The sequence below is a fragment of the Channa argus genome, chromosome 9 (genome assembly GCF_033026475.1).
Source record: "Channa argus isolate prfri chromosome 9, Channa argus male v1.0, whole genome shotgun sequence".
Taxonomy (NCBI): domain Eukaryota; kingdom Metazoa; phylum Chordata; class Actinopteri; order Anabantiformes; family Channidae; genus Channa; species Channa argus.
This window is the reverse complement of record NC_090205.1, coordinates 19,391,585-19,413,174: the sequence shown is the minus strand read 5'-3', so window position 1 is coordinate 19,413,174 and position 21,590 is coordinate 19,391,585. Positions and strand designations below refer to the sequence as shown.

Here is a 21,590-nt window from a genome sequence, read left to right as displayed (position 1 = left end):
GAGAATAAAGCTTTTGGTATTGCTAAGGTCATTTTAGGTTTATAGTTTATATTTTAAAAAAAGCTATAACTTAAAGTTGCATTTCAAACTTGGACGTAGGATCCAATACTTGTGGAGCTTCACTTATAGTAAAGACTGAAAATTAGGATACAGTATGTCCCTTCAGTATGTGTAAAATTTTTACCCCTCTCTTATGTGTGTTAAGCTATTTGTGGACCCTGCTTTATAAAATACTACAGATCATATTTAATGTTGTGCATTAATTATGTTTAGCTGGAGGTATTTGTATATTTAATTTATTTTATTTTTTCATGAACTAGTTCACTGAGGTTATCATAAGCCCTGGGCATTCCTGCATCATATTAAAGAAGACCAAATATGACAAGAAACAAATCAGAATCACTAATTAAATTCCTATTTAGAGGGAGGAAAAGCAAACGTTATTACAACTGCAATATTACTGACATTGGAAATAACACGACTTGTTGCTAGAAAAAAATAGTACATGGCTTCTAACATTAATGATGACACACATCGGATTGTGATACAGAGAGATAAAAAGAGGTCCTCCTTGAGGGAAAGGGGATTTATTTATTTATTTAATTTATTTAAAGGATTTATCTCACAGACTGACCCACTTTGAAAATGCCAAATATCTTCACTGGATCTGGGATGGTTTGAAAGGGCTCCCTAAATGCTTCTGTAGGTGAAGTTGCTTCACCTTGGTGGAAGCGAGCCAGAACCAACTTACTGTGTCAGGCATTGCACAGGTAGTGTAAAGGTGATAGTAGAGAGAAGCCACATTTTTCTCAAACTGAGCATGTTTGACATTGGCCAATTGTGACAGTTTTAACAGATTGTTTCCACACAAAAAAAAACTATCCTGTGACTGCTCTGGCTTCCTCATTTCCATCTTTGTCAAGCCTGTAAGAGGTTTTGCAGGATTACTCGAAGACTCTATGGTTGATTATTCATTAAGATGAAATTAGAAAAGCAAATGCCACTTATTTCTCAGTTTAATCTTATTTCAAGATGAACTTAAACTCAGGGTGAACAAATGCAGGCGTACTGTGCACAGCCTGAATACACTAATGAATACCAGTAGAATGATGAGAACTTGTTTTTTTTGTTTTTTAAAATAATCAGCAACAAAAGTGTTTACCATTGTTTGTTTCCTGAAGTTCTAGTTATTAGTAGGAGAAATCATTTTACGACTGGATCAGCAACAATGAACGTCATTGTGACCAGGCATAGAGTACAATTTTATTTGTCACCTCAGTTTTATTCCCCTTCAACCCAAACATTTTTTAAATGTCATAGACAACAGGAATACATGAAAAAGGTTTCATGTAGTAGAACATTGTAGTGTATTCTGCATGAAGAAATTATACATTTTCTATATTTATATACTCAGTTGAAATATGTAGTTGCGTACTGTGTGAAAGCGACCATAAGTACAACTGTCTGCTTACCATACTACTTTTAAGTTACATTACAGATATTTTAAATTATTTCCTCTAATTACTTTCAAATAAGGCCAGGGAAGCAAAACAGTGGCCTGATGGAACGAAACACTTTCGGCTTTTTATGACAACTAGTACAAGTGGCACCAGAGAAATACAAATTTAGTTTTATTTTTGTGTGTGTGATCCCTGAAATGTTTACACATCTTCCAGATTGTTCCAGACATAAAAGTTGGTGTTCAGCACATGCAGAGAAGTGTAAAAGTAGTGACTTATGCTTGAAAAAACTAAAAGGTGAGTGTGTCTTTCCCACTCCTGGATAAACACTAATGTTTTTCCTGCCTGGCTCAGTGGTTAACATTTGCACACTGTAAACAACATATACTCAGGTGGGTCAGGAGGAAATGGCTGCATCTGGAAAAGCACAATATGCTGTTATGCTTAGTAAGTTGTTTGTAATTTATGCAAAATAATAAATAATAATACATAAACAAAGAGCAGTTAATAACAGTAGTCTGACAAGCTCTCCAGAGTAATTTTCACACATACACTCTTTCAGTGTTATTTTTATTTGTAAAATGTTCACATTGAAAAGTAATGGGCATTGTTGTGGCACTGGCTTCACAGAGGCACACAGCACCAACAAACACACATTTTATTTACTGCACATGCATCATGCTAGAGTCAAAGCCCTTACAATAATCACAGCTCTTTGCACTTGAAGTTACTGACAAAATCTCTTTCTACTGCTTCAGTCTGACTTGTATGTGAAACTTGTTAGTCCATCCACAACACCCTCAGTGTACTGTGATTTTTTTTTTTCTTTCTTTTTTTTCCTTCAGGCTCCAGAGAGGCTAATAAACTAAACGTAAGCTATTAAACTAACTAAACACAGCACACACACTTTATAGCAACACACATACACCCACCCACACACACAAGTTTACACACATATACACACGTACACCCAAAACCTCACACAAACACACAGAGAGACTGTAGTAAAAGCTGAATGGCACAACAGTGCACTTCACGGCTGGTATTCAAGCTTTGGCAGTCGTTGACAAAGCAGCAGGAGCTGTTCCTTTGCAGAGGCAAATCCACTGATAAAGCTGTTGATGTTTCGAATCTGTTTGATCCCTTCGACTTCTCATGAAAGGATTCACTGTTGGTTGTTCTTTCATATTACAGAGTGGTACTTTCTGCATAATATCTAATCACATTCAATTTAGATATCATGAATGCCATTTAGGTAGAAGTTGATCAATATGAATTTTATAAATTCTAACTTAAGAAGCAGTGCAAGTTGATGCCAACATACTATACTACTCATTAGGATCAGCCCAAACTTGTCAAATCCAGCATTGGGCCGTGAAGATATTAACACTGTGCTGTGAGACAGTCCAACCCACCTGTTCTCTTTCTCCCACTCACGACATGTTACAAGATCTTCAAGGCGATGCTTTCTGTTGGCAGAGTGGATATGCAATCAGGCACTGCTCTTTTCTCTCCCTGCCCCTGTTTCTTTCCCTCCCCTCTTTTCTTCATCCCCTTTTTCCCTTCGTTCTACTTGACAAAGTGCAGGGCCTCAGCTGCCACCACAGAGCCCTTGCTGCTGTCGAGACTGGTAACCAGCTTAAAGCCAGATCTCAGTGCAAGCATCACTGTCTCTAGTTTCAGACAGTCAAGCGTGCACACAAATGTGCTGTCCTCTTTCAGAACAAGTCGTGAGCCAGGCTCTGACTTGATAAAGTGCCGGAACTGAATCACGTTAGATGACACCTCAAATTCTTCTGGAAAGCCATCCAGGCGGCTCTTGGAGATCTGCACCAGCCGCCCTTTCACCTTGTCGATGAAGGTAGAGTCGCTGCAGTACACCTTGAGGCCCTGTGACCGCTCGTGACTATCAGTCACCTCCAAAAAGGCGGCTTCCCGCTGGGCTGCCCTCTGGCTTTCCCAATCGGCCACGGCCTCCACCAGTTCACTCAGACGGTAAAAATCAGCCTCCCTTCGCAGGAGTCCTGCCTCCCGAAAGTCATCAGGCAGCTGGAGTTCTCCAGTTCGCAGGTAGTTGAGCACATGTCGAAACACCGGACCATCTCTATCTATGAATGGATTGCCCATGGAGTCAGTGTGCTGAACTGGCTTCTTACCATTGGCCAACTCTTCAAGAAAGGACCCCGGGTGCTTGGCAAGGGTGGTCCGATGGGCAGTGTATAAGAACCCCCCAACGTTGAGAGTGATGGTGCCTGAGGATGGCTTCTTGAAGCTCTTGCTGGGCTGCAGCAGGTCTGGGTTGATGTGCCTCAGTTCACTTTCCATCCTTCTGAGGTTCCATTCCATTCTCCAGTCACCCTCTCCAGCCTCGACCCAGCCTCCCTGGAGCTGGTGTGTTTGAGTGCCTGCGCAGCAAAAATTGAATCTGTTTCTTTTTATCGGTCTTTTGGATCTGGCTGTGTGAGTCTCTGATGCTGCTGTGAAAATGAAAAGGTGTTGTCAGTTGTCTGGCGGAGGCACAACAGTGAACTGGGAGCTGAAAACAGACTGGCTTTCTGTTCTGCTGCCTTTCCCCTCTCTCTCGCTCGCGCGCTCGCTCGCTTGCTCTCTCTCTCTCTCTCTCTCTCTCTCTCTCTCTCTCTCTCTCTCTCTCTCTCTCTCTCTCTCTCTCTCTCTCTCTCTCTCTCTCTCTCTCTCTCTCTCTCTCTCTCTCTCTCAGAGTGGGAGGGTAGACGCCGTCACGTGGGGAGGAGGAAGAAGGAATATATGAGCAAACAATCGACTGCTGGACTGATGTATGGACTGTTTCTTGCTTGCTCTCTTTCCCTAATTATCTCTGGGGGAAAAAAGGCGCGGAACTGAGCTCTAGCAATTAGAGCGAACACACACACACACACACACACACACACACACCCTCCTGTCACCAGATGGAGGGGGGTAGCTTCCATAATTTCTGTGGTGTGAAACTGTCTCAGCTTGTGTGAGTCTGAATCTGAAACCCCTTTTGCAGCCAAATCCATCTGTTTACCACATAGTGCTTGATGTGAACTGGAATCTGCTTGTAAAGTAATTTGGTTGAATTTGGGGGTTTACTGGCCCACTCTTTGGGTATCATCTCTGGTTATGACAGGGAGAAGTAGCCTGCTAGCTTCACTTATGTAAATGAAAACAGCAAATACATTTATTTAAATATCAAAGGCTGGCGTCACGGTCCTGTACATAAAATGGACCAATAACAGTCAATATAGATCTGGTCGACACTGACTGGTTTTGAATAGACCAGTTCTTTGACCTGTAGCCCCTTTCAGTGAACTGCAGTAGACTGGTAACTTTTCCACAAACGACTCATACCACCACTTCCTCTGTGTGTGGCCCTTTGTGAGGACCCAAAAATATTTCTCTACTCGAAAATAAAAATTCTTTGGAAAGTGAGGACATTTTGACTGGTCCTCGCTTCTTCAAAGGGCTTCAGAGTTAAGACTTAGTTTTAGGGTTAGGGATTCATTTATGATAGTTAGAGTATGGGGCTGGGGATTGTACTATTTCAACAAGTGTACTCACAAAGATACAAGTATGTGCCTGTGTGCACATGATCAGTTTATTCTGCACCATAACCACAACCCCAAACACGAACGGAGAACAAGGATTCCTGCAACAGTGCTTTACATGAGAGAGTGATATGTACAGTATCATAGTCTGGCAGTTCTGTGTTAGATGTGTAATATCTGTGAGAGGATGTGTTCTATGTGTCAGTTTGCAGTGTGAGTGTCTAGTCATTAGTCTGTGGAGTTAAAAATCAGTGTCTACTAAATACATGGTCTGGCTGCTTCAGCAACCACATAGCGAGTTTCTTTCTTAAAAGTGATGGAAACACTTTTTTTGTTTGTGTTTTTTTGTTTTAAACAGTGTTTATTTCATTTGAGCCACCTAACTGTAAACATCTTGTTGTTCATTTTTGCCAGATTTCACTTTTCAGATTGATTTTTATCTTTTAGATGAATAGAAAAATGTGGAGACAAGCACCTCACACTATTACAATAGCCACAAACAGGTTGGTAGCTTACAAACTAAATTCAGGTTTATTCTTATTCTTGATTCTGATCTGAGCAACTATTCTGGTGCAGAAATATGTTGCAGACAGTTTGTAACCTACTTTAGATGTTTTTATTTTTGACACCAGGAGCTAATGCCAGTCAATTTGCATCATGTATCAGCACTTACACAGCAGTCTGGCAACAACAGAATTCCTGGATTGTGACAGTTTTTCACTGCAGGGAAACAGAGGTGTGCTTCCTTTGCAGTGATGTTTATATAGTTGGTGGTAAAATATTGGCTAGCGTTTCACTTCATTTACATTGGCAGGAGATTAAGTTGATAATGACTTCACCAAACAGACAAAAGTACCAGAGGCCCAGGCTCCTAGATTAAGGCCGTGTATGTTAAATATTATAACTACAGTCCAGAATATTACTTATTCATTTATGAAGTGCTTGCTCAATAAACATCAGGAAAAAGGTTTAACCCGAATTTCCAGTGTACGACCATCATTTTAAAGCCCTAAAATTTTCCTTTTGATCTCAGAAGACATTTGTCTAAAAAAGGATAGAAAACGAATAAAAATGAATTTTCTTAATTGTTGTTGATTTCATTCGTGTACATTCATTAATGAAATAATTGTTTCATCTGTAATTAGATTAGACAAAAGTCCCATGTAGGAAAACATTTTATACTAATTTGATAAATTTACTTTTACCTAATTTGGCATGTAGGAGGATTTTTGAGGGTTATTTTTATTTAATGTTGAGGATATATTTATGTGCAAGAGCTGACTATTAGGTTCACTGCTTATTTGTCCCTGTGTGTTTATCTCGGAGAAGATCCCAGACTGGCTGTGCTCTGTTTCTGCGGTGATTTTCTAATCAGAAGCAATTAGTGATATCATCATCAACAACACTCAATTGGAATTGCAAACGAGGCCAAGATGGCCAACCTGTGGGAGGTATGACCTGCTTTCTGCCTCCTGTTCATTAAAATTGGCTCATTAAGCACAATCGTCTTTAAAGAAGAGATTCTGTTTGTCACAGTTGTCATGTGCCTTTGTCAAACTGACAGCTAGGACATTTGGATCATATTTCCCACAAAGCTGTAAGCAAGGATTCTCCTGCCCTCTTAAAGGCAGTGAATTATTCATGGAGCTGCTCTAAGAGCTTGTGGTGTAACATGGAGTCACTGACTGCACGAAAGCTGGCATGGCAACCACTCAAATAGGGTCTTGTGTGAGCTCAGAGCTCAGTCGGTTTCTTTCTTTATTCAGTATGGAAGTCCATCAGTATGTAAAATCTGGGGTTAATGGAGATCTATTCTGGACAGACAGGCTTGCTGTTGCAGGTAAAAGGCTGAAAAAAAGCATCAGTATCAAGTCCACTCACTCCATTTATTTAAAAAAAGTTTAGTGTTAAAAATAACCTATTTTCCTGTTTACCATTTTTAAACTAATACTAATGTTAGTTTGTAAAGGTGAAAAATTGACTTACAGCAGTTTTATCTACTAGTAATTAAACCTTCCACCAGTTTTCTCTGTCTGTACTTTGAAGCCTATTTGTTCCATATGGATGCGGCCAATCCATGTAAAACTCAAAATGAGTGGGCCGCATACAGTTACGGACAATGGAAAATCACTTCAAAGTTAATGAATGGAATCATTAAATTTCCTTAATGAAGCAGCCTCTGGGCTTGTTAGCATTGAGCTCTAATGGAAAATTATATTTGGAGATCTAATCTCTGACTACCCCCCACCCCTTCTTTTCCTGCCTCTTTGTTGCTTCCTTGTTGTCATCATGTATAGACAAGGGCGGTTGGAGAAAGAAGAGAAGAAAGAAAAGAGTTTAAAGAATTCATTTTACTCTTTTTGTGCACTGTCTGTTGTATAGTTTTAGGAGCCTGCATGCATAGCAGTGTTTCTAAAATCTTTATTATTTTACTAAGAAATCATCAAAACTGGGATATATGAGCACAAATCTGACTTTTACTCTCTCAAAGGCACTTCCTCATAGCATGTCTCTGACTTCTGTCTGCTTTAGAGCTATCTTTGAAAGCTCTCATCTTGACTTACAAGACGAGAGCAGCTGTCGCTATGTGCACAGCAGTAGCTGTTTATAGCACCCGTATCATTAACTCATCACATGTACCGATAAACCATCATTTGCAATGAATTCAGAAAGGTAACTGTGTAGTTTACACTGGTCATATCAAAACATGTTTTAAGGCTTCATAATATAGGATAAAATGAACTGGAGCTAAAATGTACTGGAGCTAATCCCAGCAAACACTGAGAAATAACAGAACAATGACCGAATTTTTTTTTTATTTTTACTGGTTTCGCTGAGCAGTCAGACACAGGCAATATGAAGTAAACAACTTAGACACACAATTACTTGCATTCTGTTTTCCAGTATATTACAAATTATTAATATTGGTGTATATATAACAGGAAACTTCTTCATACAGTTTATTTAACTTTATGGGAGTCGTCACCCACAGCCAATTCTGCACAGTTTTCAGAAAATTTTCTGAAATTATATTTTTTTGTTAGCAGCCGAGAGCAATGAGATATTCATTTTGTGTTTATCTGGCATTTTACCAGGTACAATATAACGAAAACAACATTAGACATCTTTAAGTGTTGCCAGCTTAAAAAACTTTAAAAAAAGTTATGCACCTTGTTGGTATACATTTCAGTTTTGGAGTCTCATCCTCAGACTTATTCCAGCAGATCCTTTGCCAATAGGTTGAGTGGATGATCTTTCTTAAAAACTAACTACACCAGAAATTTCAATATTTGCGTTTGTGTACTCCTGTGAGCGAGACACTAAAGACGGCCCATTTAGTGGTACATAGTGGTCAGTCAGAGGTAGACACAAGCACACAGGCATCTTTCTGATTTTGGTTCTAGGTCGACCTGGTTGTATGTGTGGGTGGGTGTGGTGAGAGACTGAATAGTGGAGTCAGTGGATGACTTGTTGAAGACACAGAATAAGGACTTTCCCAGGCTTTTATTTGGCAACTATGAACTTTTTGAAAGAACCTTCAGTCCTCCTTTAGTGAAAGTTAGATTTTATTATATTGTTTATATATCTGTTAAATTATTTGAATACAGAGCACCCACTACGGTGACTGAAGTTTAGAATATGTACAGCATCGGCTCAGTATCTAGTTGCCCACGGAGTTTGAGGCCTGACTTCCCCTGGCCACATGTCAAAGTGTCCCTAGACAAGACAGTAGAACAGCCAACTGCCCACAGGCATTGAGATTGCAGAAACCAGTGCACTGATAAATGTTCAAACCCCAGAAACCACTGTGGGGACCTCCTAACTGTAAAATACTGTATAGTTTGATGGGCACCTTGTACATCAGTGTAAAAGTAAAAAATCTGGTGAAGTTGGCAAACAACCTGAACAATGCTTTATTATTAGATTCTATTTCTCACCCTCATCTCTGTGTAGGTCTCCTTATCTCCATCTCATGTCTACCACATTATATCACCTGTTCCTGGCTCCAGAAAACAATTTGTTTCCAAGGTTTATAGTATAGATTCTCACCATACCATCTGTCTTTGTATGTGTGTATGTGTGGGAAAGGAGTTGTTTGTGGTTGTTGTGTGTACACACAGTTTCAATACCTGGACCCATGTCATTCCAGAGGATTTACAGACTATTCCTGTGAACTACAACCATTTAAAATATTGGCATTGTAAATGGGAGGTCATCAGCCTTGAATCACATCCTGTTTGAGATCAGAGGCAAGAGAGAAGTGTTTAAGAGATGGTATGAAATCATCCAGAAAGTCTTATTGAGGAATGACTGAGCAGAGAGAGCTGGGGTCATATGAGATGCCTGAGGCTCAGTAGAAGCAGCTTATATACAGGGCAGATCTTCCTTTGTAAGATCCTTTTGTAGACCAGACACTGAATAGAGCTTAAGGCTAGTAAAGCTTGAAAAGAAAAAAGACCTGTTGGGCAGCGATAGGTTAACATTACTAAGGAGCAGCATCCCTGTTGCATGCTGATAATAGCTTAGATGCATTCTATTCATTGCTTTAACTATAGGTTCTGTGTGTTTTGTGGCTGTTGTATGTTGAAACACTGATGAGGAAGAATAGTTTATCCAGAGACAGTAATGGTGGATGGAGGCCTGGTGGGCGGTGAGCTGTTTGTTGTGTTTAACATTAGGAAGGTTGGATCTTTGAAGAAAGGGCCTCGGAGCAGATGGACATAAGAAATAAGTGTGAGTGGGTGGATGAGTGACCTCCTCACCCTTAAATCTGTCTACCTCTACTCTCTTCTCTCAGCCATTTTTACGTCTTTGCTTTCAAAGAATTAGGTGAATGTAGTGTCACTAAATGTATATGCATGTCTTAATTCCAGTTAATAAGTGTTTTACTTTTAACATTTACATATTAATGTCTGTTATGGCTTGTTTTGTCTTGAATAATAACACCTTTTCTTTTTTATATTTATTCAGCAGTCTTATCCTTGTATGGTCTTGGGTTAAAAGGTCCACTTTGAGAACCTTGCTCACTTATTTTAGCTTGTCATACATCACATTTGGTTTAGAACTACAGGTCAAATAAAACAAGTACTTAGATATTTTGTTGTTGATGATGAAAACCATCTGTTGATTTTGAAGATAACCTGTAAATAATTCAAATCTGAAAATAATTATTAGCTGTAGCCCTAATCTGACCCACAAACGCACTACGATGCAGCTGTATCCAGTGGGTAGTAAACTGCAGGCAACAGCTACAGCTGTGTGCAAATACGGTATCTTGAAGTGCAGTGTCTTGGCTCTGAATTGCTGGCTCCAAACAAATTCTGGCTCTAATTGACTCTCATTCAAAAGGTGCCAAGTTTTATTTAGAAATGAAAATCAGTTGTTTTATTCCAGGAGTCGTTATGGTCTCATTATGATCTTAAATCACTTTGTGGCAGTGTATGTATGTAACATTTTGTAGTACGCCCAGTCTTTTCATAAAGCTATGGTTCAGTCCGATTAGGTAGGGCAACAACCCAAACATCCTATTTCAAAGGTCCTGGCTCCAAGTAGAAAGGTGCTGCCAACCTTACAGTTGCGCCTTGGGGCTTCAAACCAGTGGTGATGCAAACCACTAAATGAAATCATGACTCTACATTTTGTATACAACTCAAGTTCATGACTACCTGTTTAATTTTCTCCTTTTATTATTAGCTTTTTAATTACAGGGTTCAAGTATAAAAAATTTAATTGGTCCACCCAACACATAACAGTTCAGTATAAATACATCCTTCTGCTTTTGGTCTTGCTCAGTGTTTTGCCCAGAGACACTTCCAACTTCAATATGCTGCAGAAATCACTGGACAGTTTTTTTTTTGTTTGTTTTTTGTTTTTTTTATGTGTGTGCACTTTCTGTTCTTTAGATACTATTTGTGTTAAATTCAGATATTTGTAATTTAGATTATGACAGACGTGTGTGTGTGTGTGTGTGTGTGTGTGTGTGTGTGTGTGTGTGTGTGTGTGTGTGTGTGTGTGTGCGACTAGTTTGGACATCAAACCACATACTTGCATACCTGGAGCCCTTCCTATGAAGTTGTAAATCTGCCAGTATTTCTACAAGTTACAACATTAAGAAGAGGTGCTGTGGAGAAATAACCAAACTGGTCTGTAGTTGAGTTGCATAGTCAAGGCTTCACACACAGAAGCCTTGAGCTACACTTTCCTCGTTCAGTCCACATCCCGTGCTGGACCTCTCCCTCTGTCTACAGTTGTACAATTATTTATAAAGGTGTTTCTCTTCTACAGTACAATGCCCCTCTGGATTCTGGTGAGACGCAACAGGAGGACTTGTATGGCAGGATAGAAGTGGCCCTCATTTCTTAATGGCCTTGAACCTGAAACAAAACTACTGCACAATAGGCACGTTGGGGTTGGAGATTCAGTAGACTTGTGCACAAAAATACACATTTCTTGTGCGTGGGTGTGTTTTTAGATGTGTTGCTGGCGAGTGCTCTGGCACTCACCAGCCAATAATTGCACATAATTGCATCCATTTGTGGAAAAGGCAAAGATGAACATTAGTGAGACGTGTGACATGCACCACAAAGTGTTTGTTGCCTCAAGTTTAAATGCGTAACAACGCAGGATGTCAGGTGGCATCTGATGGTTACTATGATGACCATGGCTGTTGCTTCTTTGCCATACACTGTAGCTTTATTGTTGTATAGTAACAACATAGAGATGAGCCGCATAGTTGCATTGGTTGATGTTGCAGTCATTACAATGAAAATGGATGTTGTAGTTTATCAGCACCTCTCGTGTAAACTCTCCTGCTGCTATACCATTATATAGCGATTTTGAGTTGGAAAAGCACTTTTAACATTTACAACAACTCAAAAAAACCACAAGTTGTTCTACCAAATATGGTTAAAGCAGAAAATAGTTGTGTTTTGGAATAGCTGAGTTAAAGTCTTGACCCTAACCCTGCAGGAATGCTGTGAAAGGACCTGAAACAGGCATTTCGTGAAAGAAAGCCAACCAACATCCCATGAGTCGAAGCTGCTCTTTAAGGGGGAACGAATAAACAGTTACAGGAAACATTTAGTTGAAGTTATTGTTTCAAAACACACAAACAGAGATTTATGATTGGATAATTTTTCAATAAACTAATACATAAAAGCTTTTCCACTTAATTGTACAATTGAATTCCCTTTAACACAAAGCCTTACACTTGATAAAGTCTGGTCAGGTTTTAAGTCATATTTATGCTGTAATTCTAAGGGGTTCACTAACTTTCCAGCATCACTGTATTTGTATATGTTCAGTAGGAATGACTGAATGCTTCAAAGCCCCAGAGAGAGTTGTAAGTAATGAAAGACAAGTTGACCTATATTTAGCTTTAGTTTTTTCATGGAATTTAAAAAAGTAAGCATATAAATTAAATGATGTGGAGCAACATTTACATGGTGACGTGCAATAACTAGAACATCATTTTTATACTGAGCTTTCTATTATTTAAATGTAGAAACCACATTTTTCCTACATTGTTTTGTCATGTTAGAGGACATCAATAAAACATTAACTCCCTTAGCAAGGCTCATTGTCATGGAATCTGGACAATACATCGCACGATTCCTGGAAATGGAAAGTAGAGAACAAAAATAACACACAAAGACGCAGAGCATTTGAAGCCGACTAATGGAGGATCCTGCTGCGACTCCTTCATCAGTATCTGACATTGCTGCAAATTATGTCTGAGGGTGGAGCAACCTTTCCCTTAGATGCTTTCTTTGAATTTCTTCCCCATGTTTTGAGTAAGAGGAACCAAGTCAAAATTAAAATAGATGTAAGTAAAAGGTACATGGGGGCATGGGAGGAAATTGATCATTTCACATTGATCACTCACCCCTTTAAGTAGAAATCTCATATGATTGGACACAGCTGATCACACAGATCAGCGACAGCCGGCGACAGCACCGCCTGGTTGAAATGTAGTTTGATGTAAATTACAAAGGTTTATCATATCAGTTTAAAACATTCAGGCCAGCAGTAACTGTGCATTGTAGTCAATTGAGTCATAGTCCCTCCAGCTAAAGACATGAGGAAGGATGAATGGAAAAGACAAGCAAGGTAGAAGTGGATGCAGTTAAGAAAGCAGAGATGTACCCACAAACTCTTCACCTGTTTGTTTACCTCTATATCTCTCTGTAGACTTCCTTTGTCCTTGAGACCCTTGAGGCACTTTGAGACCCTCTGTCTCTTTCTGCTGTTTATTTTTTAACTGATGGTTGTGAAATATCACGGCTTCCCAGACATTTTTATTTGTCCACATACAAATGTTGCCAAATCATACAACAATGCACAATAGCTGGAGCTGTTGCCAGTATAACACCAACGCTTACCAACTGGGCTCCACAAGTCAATTCAAAATTTGCAGAGAAAGAAATAAATTGGCCAGTGATTGGAGAGGATCAGAAGAGTCATCAGATGGTTTAGAAAAAAAGATTGTGGGTTGGACAATTGAATCATTTGCTAAAGGATCTTATGAAAGAACAGCTTGAACTAAAAAAAAAAACGCAACAAATTAAAATGGGGGAAAAAAATTTCAAGGTGATTGAAGAATAGGTAAAAATGTCATGCTGAGAGTTGTTATTTGATGTTTTATTAAATGCTGAATGTTTTTTTTTAATTACTATTTAATTCCACATGATTTTCATTCTGCAGTATCGACATTTTTACATTTATGAAAGTTGGAAACATGTTGATTTATTTCATTCAGTATTACACAGGAGTACCCCAGGCAGCATTTACATCAACAAATACTATATGGTTTCAACCTCAACACATACTTTTTGGGGGTTTTAGGTCACTTTAAGGATGTTTGCACTTGTTTAGAAGCCTGAATAACAAGGTGGGTTTAACTTAAAACACTCAAGTTGGCCCAGTAGCAGAAAATCCTGTGTACAGTCCCATCATTTACCTAGTTATTTTTAACCTCCCTGTTAGCACAGGGCTTCCACTACTGTGAGCGTGAATTCATGTGGAGTGACACTCTGGTTCCTCCCCAGTGGCCGATCATGACGGTTTGATAAATGGCCATAAGGCTGAAGACATGGTTGTCCTGCTTTCACTTCCTCCCATCTCTGCTGTGCTGTTCATGAGTGCAGGGTTCTTTGAGAGCCATGCAGATTTGTTTTTTTTGTTTTGTTTTTTTTAACCCTTGTCTGAATTTCAATTCTGTGTTGATATCTGCATAAAGTTTCAGTTTATGGGGAACAAAAATGATGGGACAGTTTGGTGCCGTTCATGCTGTTTCAGCCGTTCCATGGCCAGGAATGTGTTATGAGCGAATAACACGCCCGCTATTTCATTTAATAGTGAGCAGATGAAAGGTCTATAGTTAATTTCATTTGTGCATTTGCATTTGGAGTCTGTTCCAAGGAGCTGCCACTGCCAGTGAACAAAACTGAAAAATCAAAACAAACCCATCAGATAGAGAGCAAAAACACAACTACTTTGTACATTCTTAAATAAGAAGAATGCACTAGACCCCGAAGACCACAGTTGTTTTAACTGATGGATAACAGAATAATTATTTCGCTGATGAAAGGGAAAAACCTTTTTACAACCATCACCCTGATCAAAAATCTCCTTCAATAGGCATGGACTTAAGTAACCGGGTTACAGTTGGCTTTCTTTGGAAACTGCTTTCTTTACTTTAATATAAATGGGAGAGCTGGTTTCCCCAGGTAAATTTCTGTTGGAAAATCCCAAATTCTTTGCCATGTATACGCGTAACCAGGTTTCTGATCGGCTCTCTTGAACTGCGCACGAGCGTAACAAAAGGCTGCAGACAAGAACACACAGCTGGGTGAAAGACTGAAAGGAGAGATCATTAACTGGATGATGCCGCCTCTTTTTTTAAACTATGTCAAAGTTCAACGGACAATTGAAGTCAGAATGCATCATTAAAGTAAAAAACAAATCGCTTTCTGTGGATTTTATATTTAGACAGTGCCCGTTGTGAATCAGCTGTGTGTGCCTCCCTTTTTTTCCTTTCTCTTCCCCTGCACTGTCACTCTGCTGCAACAAAACCATACACAAAAAAAGTAAAATAAGTAGTGTGACTCCTGTAAGTCAGGTGGAGGAGAAATCAGATTACTCCGCTGCTGCATGTACACACCAATTTCCACCAACCAGGTTTCTTATGTGCATGTAAACAATGTTCCCCGATTACCTGAGAAAGCTGATTTCTCAAATTACACTGGTTACTTGGGTGCATGTAAATGCAGTCTGTGTCAAACTCAACAATCAAGAGAAGATGTGACCAAATACAGAGCGTTTAGCACAAAATCTAGATCAGTGAGGAATTTTAGAAGAGATCAGAATAGTTAAGAGTAAGAATTGGGTTTGGAACAACATCCTGTGAAAAGGGAACAAGTTTATTATCATGTTACCCGATGAAGCCTGCAAGGTTCAAAATAAACTGTCCAAATCCAGGTGTTGTTACTTTAAACAGTGTGAGAGTTTGAAAAAAATCTTAAAATTGCAAAAAAGCTCTGCATATTCACATTCAAATCCACATTGTGATTGTCTAAAAAAAAAAAAAAAAAAAAAAAGTTGTGTTTTTTTTGTATAAGCAAATTTTGAGTTTGATGCCTGCAGCACAGTCAAATGCTGGCAAAATAAAATGTACAAGATTACAAAATAACAAGTAAACATCATTCTGGATGATTCCAAAAATATCAGGTTTATTGTTAATAGGTGAGGGGGTCATTGGGTGTCCACCGAAGGCGTTTTAAGGCAGAGAGTGGAAATTGCTGTTTGTGTGGGACCTTTGACTTTGGCATTGCACACGTTATAGTTGTGCTATCATGTTGAATATAAACAAACAGGCTTAGAAGTAGTTCTGAAAAGCTTTTTTTCATTTCACTAAGTCTGCTGCTGCATCTAGAAATGCAACCTCAAGCCACATTTGAATTTGGTGCAGAAACACTGCCAAGGACTCAAGCTGGACTCAGGTGGACTGAAAGACCGTGAAAACAGTGTCCCTGTTTCTATTTGTTTTCAGGAGAAATAGATTTTTGCTTTTTCATGCCAAAAATAAGAAAAAATAATACAGACTAATCAGTGAAAGGTGCAGCATCTGTGATGTTTTTGGGCTGCATCAGTGCCCATGGCATTGGTGACTTGTGAAGGTAGGTCTCTGCATAGAGACCTACCTTCACAAATATTAAGATACTAGAGAGACACATGCTGCTATCAAGGCAACATATTTTGCAGGAAGTCCGTGGATTTTTTTAGCAGGACAATGCTAGACCTCATTCTGCATGTGCTAAAACAGTGTGGCTTCATAAACACAGAGTGCATGTGCTTGAATGGTCTGCCAGCAGTCCAGATCTGTCTCCTATTAAAAAAAAAAAAAATCATATCACTTCATATGAAGACGATAAAGAAGAAGAGAAGATTGTCTATTGTCTTGTATTCAGAATTCTTCCCATTGCATAGTTAAAATACAAAACAATAACAACATTGTGTGCTCTTGTGTTAATGAGAAAATGTTATTTAAATAAAATTCAAATGTGGATGACATTTTTACATCTTGTTTTAGTAAACACTGTGTCTGAATCATGATTGAGCAGCTGAGTCTGTCTTTTTCTGTAGATGAAATCAGTCTGGAGGGGATGGTGGTGCACAGGGCTGAATGCAGACCAGTCGTCAGTGACAACTACATGAAGCTGAAGAAGTGAGTGAACGTTGAAATTGTTTAGCTCCGGGAGTCCTGGAAAAGACTGGTGGTCTAAACATAACCCAGAATCAAACCAAGAAAGAATACATTTATTGAATAGGATATAATGTAATTTAAAATGAATGAAATTGTAATTTAGAAATAAAAGTGTTTTATACTTGGTAAAAATGTAAGTTACAATGCAGGACATTTTGTACCATTTTACAGTTTAATAATTTTTGGAAAAATCATGGCGATAAGTCCAGGTAATAACACAGTAATAGGGGTATAATATGTCCTTAATAACAGGTAAGAGGGTAATATTTTGTAATTTTATGTTAATAAATATATCATGGTAATAAATTAATAACCGTAAATAGCTTGGTTTATGCATGTTTATGTATTGCATAGGAGGCCTTGTATCACTTGTGTAATAATGTGGAAACTAAAGACTAAGAGCTCATGGTAACTTCTGTTTAATAACGTGACGCTGCAAAACTACCTGTTTCTACTTAATGTCCTTGTAATTACCTGGTTGTTATCCCTGTATGACTTTATTTCCTAAAGATTACCCCACTATTACCCTGCTATTGCTGACAGTGCTGCAGAATTTTAACTTCCCTGTACATGGAATAGTCAATAGAAATGTAGAAGTCTAAGTGTGATATTTTAAAGATGCACTTGACAAAAGTAACATGCAGTTTATAATTTTCTTCGTTAGAATAAAAGAGCAGACAGAATACTGAAAAACTAGCCATAGACCATGGGCAGTAAATGTATAAATATTGACACAAATGCACACAAACGTCAGAGCAGGGTTTGTTTTGTAAAACTGTGCTGGTGAATTTGCTTCTTTCACCCCTGGACAATACAGAAACTGTTCAAGTGTTGTAAATTAATTCAAAACAGGAGTAGAGAAGTTGCAACGTGTTGACAGGGGCATCGCAGCAACTGTTAATGTGTGTACACTAAACACTTGAGTCCACTCTGGCATTTTTATCTGGTTTCTGTCTCCTCTTCATTGGAATCTGTTATTCCAGCCAGAGTTATTGGATGGTATTGCTATAGCAACGGCATCAGTGGCAGATGCACGGCTACAGTACAACCCAAGGCAAACCCACAGCACAGTTTGCTTCATTGTGCAACACCATTTCTCTTGTCTGGTGTTAAACTATTAAAACACATCACTCCTCACAAAGAAGAGCTCTTTGAAGATTGCTAGGTAAGAATCTGACCCCAAATACAGACATTTGTGTAACCATCTTATGTGAGATGCCACCCCCAAAAGACAGAGCATCCTCGCTAGGTTCTGTGCTGATCTCTGGTCAGCAGTGACAGGATGCTAATATCTGTCTGCTGTAAAGTACAGTACGTACCGAAGCTAAATCTGTCAGAATTGGTCCATTTCAGACTTCACAAAGAGAGTCTTCACTTTTCAGTTTTATAATCTCCCATTTGGATGGCAGCTGACAAATGTTCCATCATCCTGGCAGGCTTCAGGATAGGCAGGACATAATGTTGTCATGGTGGTGTATGTGTGTGTGTGTGTGTTTGTGTTTGTGTGTGTGGACAAAATACAACAGTTTTGGTTGAAACATAACCACTGAAATCTTTAGCAGATACAGTGGTTATATGATGATTTACAGTAAAACACTTACTGTAAAACGCCCAATTCATCTTAATATGGATTTAAATGAAATCATATGCATGTTGTAATTTGTGATATGCAGTTTTGAAATGATTATCTTTATATTTCATACATTGTTTACCATCCAGTTTGAACAATGAAGACAAAAATAGTATGTAGATAATTTTCCATTGCAACAGTAACTTTATAGTTGACCCATCTATATTGTATCATAAAAATTATGAATGTATTATAGAAATTATGGCAGGACACTGGCCAGCTGCAGTGACTTATGTTTGACATTGTTTTGAACTCAGCATCTTTGTTGTTTAATGCAAATACAATGTTCAACTATTGACCCAGTCTAGATAAATGTAGGTCAACAAAAAATACAGAGCAAAATATCTCTGAACAGCTGCTGTTACATATTAAGATAGTTTAACCTTAAAACAAGGAAAACTCTCTCACTCTGTGTTTGTTTGTGCGTCAGGCTGCAGATTAAACGGTCCACCAAGCCTCAGCGTTTGTCACAGCAGCTGGAGAGAGCTGTCACTACTGTCTTCAAGCCTGTGGCCAACCACGACTTCAATGTGAGCCCTAACTAACGCAGTCTGACACTAACACATGGCATCATCGATTTCATTGAGTCACTAGTCAGGTGTAGGACTGAGGTGATAAGTGTACTGCAGGCTAATTTTCAATTAGTTTGTAAGTTGCCGATAAAAACGATCTGCAGGCGTCAAACATTCCCAATCAGCTACTGTCAGAGGTTGTTCCAGGGTTTTAAAAGTCTAAAAGTGAAATTAGTTTGAGCTATTCATCAGTGTAAACAGTCATATTGCCGAGGATGGAAAGGTCAGGAAGGTGAGCAAAAACTGGATCAAAAATAAAGGGAACATCGTGGCTGTCGCTGACTTGGAAGAGAAATTCTCGAACCACGGTTTGAGTTCCTGGCTTCCTTGTGTCCTCAGGCAACACGCTGAAACCCCAAGTTGCAAAAACATGAAATAGAGATCCCAAAGGTAACACTAGTGTCATAAAAGGTTTAAAGGGAACACACACACACATCAAATTGAGTTTTTTGTTTTTGATTGTTCAGCCTGTGAATGCAGATGTACGACATTTAGAAAAAACCTTGCAAGAGGAAATGGTCATATTTCCGCCAGAAACAAATTCTGGAGATTTGTTTACAGTGGGTCAGGATCTGACTATAGAAAGCACTTTGCAAGTTTGTGCTAAGTAGCTCCTGTGCATCACAGTCTGATCTGAAGTAGCAACAAAGACAATTGTCCTCCTGAGAATTGGATTATTAACTTCAAGCAAAGACATGTTACAAACTGACAGTGTTGACTTTAAAGGACTTGAAAGTTTCCCAGGGAAAAGACCAGACAGACTTGCATTAATGAAGTGTAGGACAAGGGACTAGCCCTACAAACCAGGATAACTTACAAGTTCATCAACTTTAGAAGCATGATGTGACATTGGGGAGCGTGCACACACCCAGCACAGTTTAGGTAAAGTTGTAAAACCAAGTTTTACATAATATGCAACAAAACATTAGCTACAACATATATTATGATAAACAATGAGCACTGGAATCACAACTTTACATTTTGTAAATTATGGGCATATGGACTAAATGCACAAATCTACTTATTCTAAGTTGGAGTATGAGAAGAAGAAGAAGTCTGAGGGGAAGATGGTAAGGGCTGAGCGGCAGGTCGTGTTGGACATGCTCTTCTCTGCCTTTGAGAAGCACCAGTATTACAACATCAAAGACCTGGTGGACATCACCAAACAGCCTGTGGTGAGCAGTACGCAGGCACACACACACACACACACACACACACACACACACACACACACACACACACACACACACACACCAATATAACTGGAAAGACCAAAAAAAAGAAGAAAGAAAAGAAAAACACACCTGCCCACTATCCACCTTGCTTTGTTAAATTTGAACAAATCGCCCACAACTTGACGTTCGTGCCTGTTCACACTATCTGTTGTGGCTGAAATTTCGCACACATATACACACAAACATGGTATGAATCGATACAGCGCGGTGGATTGGTTCCAGCTCGCACAGAACAGCAATGTGTAGGTGCTGATGAGACCTCGAGGTCCTCCTCTCTCTCTGATTGCATCTGATTGCATAACCATCGGCTGAGTAGGAGTCAAACACTGCAATACACTCCACACCATCATTTCTCTCATAAAGCACTTGGCTAGCACTTGAATTAACTGAACTAAAGTAACTGTAATGCCCATTATGAAAAGTCTAGAAATGCAGCACGCCGATATTCATTTGGTAGAGTTTGTCTCTTTAAGCTCGACAGGGACACCTAGTGGTTATTGGAGAGTTTTCCATTCGTACTGATCCACAGGCTTCCTCCGCTTCCACAAGGTTGTAGAAATGAGGTTTGTGTGGAAGATTTACACCAGACAGTATTGATGCCATAGGTATATTGTGCTGCCTTGTTACAGCTCTTCTCCATGTGAAAAGTAGACAAAGAAAAGAAAAAAGACAATAACACGTACAAATACAAAGTGCTGATCAATAAGTAAGAAAAAAGTTTGTACATAGATGAAGTTGGTGTGCGCTAAGTGCAAGAGCAGCCAACACATCTGTACTTCAACCACAGGTCAAACATGTAGGTCACAATTTGTAGCCTCACTTTCACACTGTTCCTGCTCTCTCTGGCACAGACTTACCTAAAAGAAATCATGCGGGAAATTGGGACGTACAACAGCAAAGGAGCTCACAAAAGCACGTGGGAGCTGAAGCCGGAGTACCGACACTACCGGTCTGCTGGGGAAGAGGAGGAGATGGAGACGGCCTAGCTCCAGCAGGGTCCTCTAAGCCTGAGACACATGCAACCTACTACTAAAGCCTTCAGGTTTCTTACTGATGTCCTGAATGTATACTGCACATATTAAAAAGAAAATACTGCTTCACGCACTTGGAGGCAGTTTGTGTGTTTGTAAAACCGACTTTCAGTATGAAAAGGTTTGCTGTGGATTAACTGACAGAATTTTTGGATATGATGCATAAACAAGAACTGCAACTTATTTACTGATCTGCAGATAATTTCCTTTGTCTAAAACAACTTTGTAAATGAAAAATATTTCACTGTTTGATGACTTTGAATGTTTTTCGTTTGAAACATTCAGTTAAATATGACACAAAATAGAGAAAAGCAGGAACTCATGTTTGCAATGGCGAGAATTCAGCAGTT

The 21,590-nt window shown here is 39.1% G+C and overlaps 2 protein-coding genes across 2 annotated transcripts in view; one reads left to right on the top strand and one right to left on the bottom strand.

Moving 5' to 3' along the window:
* LOC137133441 (general transcription factor IIF subunit 2-like) overlaps positions 1 to 21,304 on the top strand; it is a 37,327-nt gene extending 16,023 nt beyond the window's left edge. Inside the window, exons 5-8 of the mRNA XM_067517101.1 lie at positions 16,652 to 16,733; positions 18,833 to 18,932; positions 20,006 to 20,149; positions 21,061 to 21,304. Coding sequence (XP_067373202.1) covers positions 16,652 to 16,733; positions 18,833 to 18,932; positions 20,006 to 20,149; positions 21,061 to 21,195 — 461 coding nt within the window. The 3' untranslated portion in view covers positions 21,196 to 21,304. The remainder of the gene's footprint in view (positions 1 to 16,651; positions 16,734 to 18,832; positions 18,933 to 20,005; positions 20,150 to 21,060) is intronic.
* kctd4 (potassium channel tetramerization domain containing 4) lies at positions 1,997 to 4,058 on the bottom strand. Its single transcript, XM_067517099.1, has one exon. The coding sequence runs from the start codon at positions 3,804 to 3,806 to the stop codon at positions 3,030 to 3,032; it is 777 nt and encodes a 258-aa protein (XP_067373200.1). The 5' UTR covers positions 3,807 to 4,058; the 3' UTR covers positions 1,997 to 3,029.
* Positions 21,305 to 21,590: the final 286 nt, after the last annotated feature.

What these genes read in the sequence shown, in the direction of transcription:
- kctd4 (XM_067517099.1), bottom strand. Translation starts at nt 3,806, where the DNA reads ATGGAATGGAACCTCAGAAGGATGGAAAGTGAACTGAGGCACATCAAC.